This window comes from Pygoscelis adeliae, unplaced genomic scaffold (assembly GCF_000699105.1).
Source record: "Pygoscelis adeliae isolate BGI_AS28 unplaced genomic scaffold, ASM69910v1 Scaffold591, whole genome shotgun sequence".
Taxonomy (NCBI): domain Eukaryota; kingdom Metazoa; phylum Chordata; class Aves; order Sphenisciformes; family Spheniscidae; genus Pygoscelis; species Pygoscelis adeliae.
In genome coordinates, this window is record NW_008824069.1 from 211142 (window position 1) to 219384 (window position 8243).

The 8243-nt window shown below is 61.9% G+C and overlaps 1 protein-coding gene across 1 annotated transcript in view; it reads right to left on the bottom strand.

Moving 5' to 3' along the window:
• Window positions 1-8243, bottom strand: part of LRP1 (low density lipoprotein receptor-related protein 1) — a 77792-nt gene that overhangs the window by 28752 nt on the left and 40797 nt on the right. The window contains 15 exon segments of the mRNA XM_009334169.1: window positions 1446-1574; window positions 1892-2032; window positions 2277-2426; window positions 2677-2771; window positions 3366-3540; window positions 3717-3944; window positions 4057-4188; window positions 4496-4740; window positions 5130-5294; window positions 5459-5663; window positions 6168-6365; window positions 6665-6910; window positions 6998-7198; window positions 7400-7582; window positions 7989-8156. Coding sequence (XP_009332444.1) covers window positions 1446-1574; window positions 1892-2032; window positions 2277-2426; window positions 2677-2771; window positions 3366-3540; window positions 3717-3944; window positions 4057-4188; window positions 4496-4740; window positions 5130-5294; window positions 5459-5663; window positions 6168-6365; window positions 6665-6910; window positions 6998-7198; window positions 7400-7582; window positions 7989-8156 — 2661 coding nt within the window.

The following is an 8243-nucleotide window of genomic DNA, read 5'->3' on the forward strand; positions in this document are numbered from 1 at the left end:
TAGCAGCCTTCCAGTACCTGAAGGGGGCCTACAAGAAAGCTTGGAGAGGGACTTTTTACAAGGGCATGTAGTGATAGGACAAGGGCTAATGGCTTTAAACTGAAAGAGGGTAGATTTAGATTAGATATAAGGAAGAAATTCTTCACTGTGAGTGTGGTGAGGCACTGGAACAGGTTGCCTAGAGAAGTTGTGGATGCCCCATCCCTGGAAGTGTTCAAGGCCAGGTTGGATGGGGCTTTGAGCAACCTGGTCTAGCGGAAGGTGTCCCTGCCCATGGCAGGGGGTTGGAACTAGATCTTTAAGGTCCCTTTCAATGCAAACCATTCTGTGATTCTATTAACTCCTCTGTGATCACGATGGGGTGGCTTTCACTGCCACACTGGGCAGGGGAAGGAATGGCAAACCCTGGGGAAAGAGGGCAGGGAACAATCCACTCTAAACCGAACACGGACATAGTCAGGGACAAGGTTTCTGATGGCTGGGGCAGGAACCAGGGAACAGCCAAAAAGCCCTTCCCTACTCAGCTCTACGAAGGGGCTGCATTCCAGCAGGCCCTGCCTGGACCTCCTTGGAGGCTGCAAGCCCCAGAGTAGCCTGTTCAAGGGGTCCTGACCCACACCAGGGCACAGGGGAGGCACAGGCGAGGCCTCCTTCTAGAGCCACCTCCGCCCCCGAGCACTGACAAAGGCTCTGCACCGCATCTGGGTCAGGGCAGCGCTTGTTATTCAGTCCCTGCCCTGACCCAGATGGTGCAGCAGCTCTGCCAGCCCCCTCCAAAAACACCAAGAACATTTTGCACACAAACAGCCTTTCAGAGGCCCTGGCAGCGACCGGGGAGTGGGGGGGCTCTTCCCTCCCGAGGGAGACGATGGCAAACTGGGCAGGGACTGGGAATCTGCAGAGCAAATGCTGTGCTGGCTGTCCAGCCCCATTCCCGGTGACTGCGGCAAGTCAGTGACCTAAACCCACTGCTGACAGCAAAGGGTTTCACCTCTCCTTTGAGGGCTCCCATCGTACAGTCATGCTCCCCTCCTCCTGCTAAACCCAGAGCCCTTGGTGCCTGGGCAGTGCCCCTATGCTGCCCACACTCATCACTGCCAGCCCCTCACAGGGACAGCCCATGTGAGGGTCTCACTGCAGCCTGAGCCAGCAGCCCCTCCTGAGTCCCCCCAACCCCGCGGCGTCTCTCTAGCCCCCAGCGTCCCTCCACAGCACTGCTGGTTGCAGAGAGGTGCGGGGCAGTTGGGAGGAGCCCGCACACAGCCAGAGCAAGTGGTTACTAGCCCCCCATGCACCACGCTGGCACACATCCCTTGCTTGGCTGCACAGCACCATGCAGCACAGGCGGAGCTGCAGTACGCAGCAGGCATGGCCAGGTGAGGCCGCACGGTCTCTCTGCTCCGAGGGGGTAGTTCGGGTGAGGGGATGGGGACAGGCATGCTCACCTTCGCAGGACTGCTGCCCACTCTTCAGGCTGTAGCCCGCGGTGCACATGCAGGACCGGGAGGTCTCGGAAGTGGGGAGACAGAGCTGCGAGCAGTCGCCATTATTTAGGCTGCAGGGGTTGGTTCCAGCTGCCGCAGAGAGAAGGGGGGGTGAGGGGCAGCCGGGGGCCAGGGCACACCTGCCGGGGCTGTGTGCACCTGGGGAGAGGCGGAGGCAGCTGGGGCCAGTGCTGTTCGGGGCAGCTGCACGAGACGTGGGTGCCCTGCGCCAGCTGGCAGGGACCTGGTGTGAGGGCAAGGGCCAGGCTTGGGCCAGCAAGAAGGGCCGGGCTCAGCCGGCTGCCTGGCCACTGTGGGCCAGACTCCGGCCCTGCTGGCACCCCGGTGGAGCGGACGAGCCGCTGCCCAGCCCTGCAGGGTCTCTGCCCTGGGGACCACATGCTCACCTTGCTGGATGCTCTCGTCGTACACCTTCATGTGCATCACCAGTGTGGTGCTGTTGCGCAGCACTGTCACCTCCGTCCCGTCCTTCTTGTTGCAGGTGCCCATCCTCTCGGAGGCCTGGTCAGCCCACCACAGCTTATTGCCTGAGAGGAGAAGGCAGGAACATGCAGCAGCTTTCCCCATCCCCTCCCGCCCCAGAAGCAAAGAGCGGTAGCTCCACACAGATTTACATGCGATAGCCTGGAAAAAGGGGTCTGAGCTCAGCCTTTGGTGGAGAAGCATCCCCTCCACAGCTGCTAGAGGTGGCAAGGAGCAGTCTGTTTGGGCAGGGCCAGGAGAAAGGGAAAGGGCTTCATGAACTGCCCCCATCACCCTGCCAGCTCTCACCCATGATGGCCAGGGCAGTCGCCTTGCTCAGCTGACTCTTCACAGACTCAATCACCTCCAGGTTGCTGCCGTCCAGGTTGCATCTGTTGATGGTGCCATTGCCAGAGCTGATCCAGTACAGCTTGCTCTCTGGGTAGTCAATGGCCAGGCCTGGAAAGCAAGGGACTGTCAGTGTCCAGGTGGCATGCAGGGACTGCCACCATCTGGAAGGTGGGATGGGATCGGCAGAGCAGATGGGGTGATGGAGAGAATGGGCACACGAGGTCAGGGTGACCCAGCACAAACCAGCTGCCAGCCCCCCAGGGAGCCAGGACTGCCAGAGTGGGGGCTTGAGGCTTTTAGGCCCAAGCAAGGGCACTGCAAGGCAGGGTGGTACTGGGAGGTGTGGGGGAGTCCGTACCAACAGGCCCTTTCTGGTTGGTGAAGAGGAGAGTGCGGTTGCTGCCATCCATGTTGGCCACGCTGATGTTGTCCCCGTCTGTCCAGTAGAGCTTCCTGCACCAGTGAGGGGACGCTGAGCACGGTGGCTCCAACAGCCCCGCGGAGATGGCCCACGCAGCTCTGCTACCCTCCCAGCCCACCCAGGCTCCGTCAGCCCCCGCCACCCCAGCCTGCTCTCCAGGCTGAGGCCAGCCCTGTGCTGGCCCCTCTCCCCTCTCACTGCACAGCCCAGGCAGCCCAATGGCCTCCTCACCTCCGGTGCCGGGACCCGGGATAGGGTTTGATGTTTGCAAACACTCGCGCAGCCCTGCCCAGCTGAGCCCCGTGCACACCCAGACTGGCACACACTCGTGGATGCACACTTATCCGCAGCCTGTTCTCCTTCATGTGCACACGTGCATGTATGGAAATGCAGCCTGCTGCTTTGCGTGTACCAACAGACACACACCTCCCAAGCTGTGGCCCCGTCTCCTCTCACACACCTCCTACATGCACTGACACATAGGGAGAGCAACCTGTTCTCTCCTCCACTGCGCACGGGCACTGTCACGCGCACACACACGTGTGCCTGCACGTACACCTTCTCCTCCTTTGACGCTCTTGGCCTGACCCCAAGCCTGCTGGCACTGCATCCCACCAGAGACTTACCCCTGGAGAGGGTGAACCACCAGGCAGTGAGGCTTGTCCAGCCCCTGGATCACTGCGTTCTTGAAGGAGCCATCCAGACGGGCCACGTTGATCTGCTTCTTGTTTGCGTCATAGCTGGTCCAGAAGAGGTTTCTGGAAACCCAATCCACAGAGAGGCCGTGAGCGTTGGGCAGGTCTGAAAGGGAATGGAGAAGGGAGACTCATTAGTTGTGAGAACGGGTCTGGGATGATGCTCAAATGAAGAGGAAGGGCTGATCTCATGGAACTGAAGCCTCTGGAGGGCTAGCAGCTTTCCCCGGCTCCGGAACCTGATGGGAGCAGCTGCGCAGGGTGAGGATCCTCCACACCCACCTGCAGAGACGACGGTCTCCACGCCGGTGCCATTAATGAAGGCTCTCTTGATGGTCTGGGTGCGGACATCAGACCAGTAAATGCGCTGCTCCAGGGCGTCATAGTCCACCACCGTGACGTTGTCAATGTCGGGCACCGTGAAGGAGATGATGTAGTTGTAGTAGGGGTTGTCAATGTCCACGCCCCTGATCTCCATCTGCCGTGCGTACAGCAGGAACTTCTTAAACTCTGGGGAGAAAGACAAGAGGGGCAGTCATGGGACCTCAGCCTGGTCTGCAGAGCTGGCTCTGAAGCACCTGCTCGTCCTCCCCACCCTGGGGTGGCCTGGACAGACCCCTACCATAGCAGGTCATGTTGTCCTTGTCCAGCTTCATGAGGTGGGGACAGGCACAGGACAACGTGCGGTTGTAGTTGATGAGGCAGAGGTGGGAACACGGCCCTTTGCCCCCGTTGGCTTCACAGGGATTAGGAGCTGCAAAGGGGGTAAGACTCAGTGGTGCCCCTGTTCCAGAAGACACCTACCCAGCAGGCCCCAGAGAGCTGCAGACCTCCCAGACCCTGCCTGCCCCGTCAAGAAGCTCTGCCCCATCAGCCTCATCACCCCAGGACACTTCTTTGCTGGGTGGCCAGGCCCATAGCGGAGGCCTTCAGCTCAGTGGAGGGTGAGAGGGGGCAGCCACGAGGGTGGGAGTGGCTCCCATGCAATGCTCCGAGTGGGTGTGGGTGCACACTGAAGTGCCCCCCCCACCCCATCCCACCACCACTTCCCCAGGCCTCACCCAGGGGCTGCCGGGAGGGGTGATACACCTGCAGGTCGAAAGGCTGCGTGTTGGTCCTCTGCACCACTGTCACGTTGTGCCCTGTCCACTTGTTGGCCTTGGCCAGCGTGTTGGTGCGCCAGTCAGTCCAGTAGACCTCACCCCCATACAGGGTGACAGCAAAAGGATGCGACAGGTACTCGTGTCCCCGCAACACCTCGATGTGCCCTGTCCCATCGTACAGGGCTGAGTAGATGGCATCCGACCTGTGCCCAGCAGAGACAAGGGGTGAGAGCAGGCAGACGGCTGGGCAAGGGGTACCAGGCACAGGCAAAGGCCAGGTCTTTAACCCAACAGCAACAACCCACAGGGTCTAAGCAGCCGCCTCCTCTGCTCTGCTTAATGCTGGGGAGGAGGACGACTGCTGATTTACACCAGGGATCAGAGCCCCCACAGAGGATAAAACCCAGAGCAAAGGCTGGAACATGTTGCAGACACAAAGAGACCCCACAGAGCAAAGGCTTTCGCTCCTAGCCCAGCAGTCAAATGGCAGAACAACACAGGAGCGAGGGGGAAGTTGCCACAGCTGGGCAGGACAGGGACGGCAGGGGTCCAGAGGGGACGGGGAGGCACGGAGCAGAGATGGGTGTCCTACCTGGCATCGATCCAGAGGATGCGCTTCTCCAGGTAGTCGACAGTAAGCCCGTTGGGCCAGCCCCCCGAGCCCGTCTCCTTGTGGATGGTGCGCCGGCCTGCGCCGCTCATGGAGGCTGCCTCGATGCGGGGCAGGCTGGCGTCCCAGTCTGTCCAGAAGAGGATCCTGTGAGGGACAGCGAGTGGGGACGGTCAGCACGGTCACACAAAGCTCTGCCTCCCAAATCGGCAGTGGAGTGTGTGCTCAAACAGGAGCCTGTGGCCTGGTCCCCCCATAAGATCCCAAGGGTGCCACCATGTCCTGGTGACCGATGTCCCTTCCTGCCTTACCCATAGCGGGGGTCCAGGGCAATGGCGCGGGGATGCTCTATGTCCCCAGCCAGCAGTGTGGTTCGCATGGTGCCATCCAGCTTGGCCACCTCAATCTGGTCCAGGTTGCTCTCCACCCAGTAGATGTTTCCAGCGATCCAGTCCACAGCCAGCCCCTCGGGGGTGGCCAGCCCGTACTGTATCACCACCTCGAAGCTGGTCAGAGCTGCGGGGCACAATGCCGGGAGGGCTCAGGCTGGTGCCTCTTCTCCGGCCCCCCTGCCACCATCGCGCCCCAGTCCTGAACAGCTCCACCCAGCTTGACTGGGGTCGATGATGGGGGGACACTTCTTCACCAAACGGGGCCTGAACCCCAAAGGGCTCAGCCCCACGTCCGTGGTCCTGGTGCTGGGCTCTCGCTGCCCCCCTGCAGGTGCCCCCTCCCACAGGTGCCCCCTCCCACGGCTCTGCAGCACTGATGGGGAGGGGGCCTGGCTTTGTGCTCCCAGCTGCTGGGCTGCAATTACCATTCGAGAAGTGCTGGGAATGCTCATTAACTCCTATGTAATGAGCAACTTTGGAGAGCAGAATGGGATTGCTACAGGGGCTGGGCTCCAGCGGCTGTACCATTGCGGGGTGCCAAGGAGTCATTGCTGGCACCCTATCCCAGAACCGCATCCCTGCTTTCCCACCTATCTGGCCCCCACCAGCTTGCTCCAGGGCTACACACCCCCATTCTCAAGCAGCTTTCCCCTGTAGATTTTGTCCTCCACCACGTCGGTCCAGTACAGCGAGCTCTGGTTGAGGTGGAAGTCCAAGGCAATGGTGTTGCGCAGCCCAGGGACCAGGACACTGTAGTCGCCCCGGTGCAGGTCAATGCGGCGGATCTCATGGCGGTTGGAGAATATAATGAACGGCTTGAAGGGGTCTGGGGAAAGCAGGGCAGGGTCAGAAGGGGGGCACGGACAAGGCAGAAGGTGTCCCTGGCTCCTGGCCCCAGCCCCAGCTATGGGACCACCCACACCCCTGCACTGTAAAGGGCTGCTTGTGCCAGGTGGGGACAGCGAGGGGTCCACTGTCTGCAGGCAGATCCCCCCAGGACCCAGCCATGCCCACCAGCACGGTCCTCAGCTCCATTACTGCTGCCTCCAAGAGCCGGGGGAGGACAACCCCCATCACAGGCAGGTGGGGCGATACTGCCAGCCCTTGCAGCCCACCCGCACACACCCAGGCTGCGGCAGCTCTCGCCGTCGGGCTCCAGCATCCAGCCCTCATAGCAGGAGCACTTGACGTTGTACTTGTCCTGCTCGCACTTCTGGCTGCACTTGAGGTGCTTGGCACAGTAGCTCTGGATCTGGCAGGTCTTGTTGTCTGAGCCCAGCTCCATCCCCAGGGGACAGGAGCAGACGATGCCCTCACCGGGGGCCACGGTGCAGTTATGGCTGCAGCCACCATTGTTCAGGGAGCACTGGTCTGTGGAGAGAGGACGCGCTCGTCAGGTCCTCATCCCGCTCCCGACCAGGGGAGACCCCATGTCCCAGTGCCCAGCTCCGCACTCACCGCAAAGCTCGCCCTCATCGGAGCCATCCCCGCAGTCATCAGAGCCGTCACAGAGCTTCTCAGGGGGGAGGCAGATGGAGGTGTTGTTGGCACAGGTGTGGGAGGGAGGTTTGCACACCAGCGACTCACAGTTCTCCTCGTCCGAGTTGTCCTCACAGTCGCTGTCCCCATCACAGACCCAGGCCTTGCTGATGCAGCGGGCTGCCGAGGCAGGAGCGAGGAGGGGGCAGATCAGATGCAGAGGAAATGTTATTTCAGGTGCTTGGGGTCCTGGCTACCCCAGAGCTGGTGTCCCTCCACCGCCTCCCCTGTCCCCATCCCCACTGAGCCAAGGCGGGCCCCAGTCCCTTCCCCAGGTCAGAGGGGGCAGGGGACAGTGGTTCCCCCCTCCCCTGCTCTCACCTGAGTCCTTGCAGCCAAACTTGACGTTGGGGTCGCAGACATGGGTGACCCCCTCACAGTTCTTCTCATCACTGGAGTCCATGCAGTCTGTGTCGCCATCGCAGCGCCAGCGCATGGGGATGCAGAGCCCGTCCAGCCGGCACTGGAACTCGTCGGTGTGGCAGCCCCCGGGTGGGCGCGTGGCTGGTGGGAGGGCATGTGCACCCAGTCACTGCCTTCACCCCAAGGAGCTGGGAACCGGGTGGGAACTGGGTGGGCTCAGGGGACGGGAGGAGGACTGGGCACTCAGTCTGGCAGAAAAAGGGCCGGGGGCACCCAGAGGCGCAGGATGGGGGTATCTGGGCACCCAGGGTGGGCAGAGGAGGCTACAGGATTCCCTGCCTGGAAGGGGGGGGTGCTCTGCTCTGGGGGGGCTTGCGGCTCTCCAGGCAAGACAACAGCAGAGCTGATGCCCGGGAGGGTCCATCTGCCATGCTCACCTCCCCCATCGCCCACTTGCTCCCTCCCAGGTCAGGACCTGGGTCCCCCCAGGGAGGACTCCGAGCAGCTCCACAGGGGAAGCCCAGCCCCACTGCGCCTTGGGGCTCACCCTGGTTGGTGCAGTTGGCATGAGTCTCATCGCTGTAGTCCCCACAGTCGTTGTCCCCATCGCAGGTCCAGTGCACGGGGATGCAGCGCCCGCTGTTGCACTTGAACTGGTTGCTGGAGCAGGAGTGGCTGCAGCCCGCCTCGTCACTGTTGTCCCCGCAGTCGTTGTCTGGAGAGGGAAGGGGAGCGGGAAGGGGCTCAGAGAGCACCCGGCCAGCCGGCCAGGAGGGCTCGTGGAGGCACGGCAGGGGGGGGG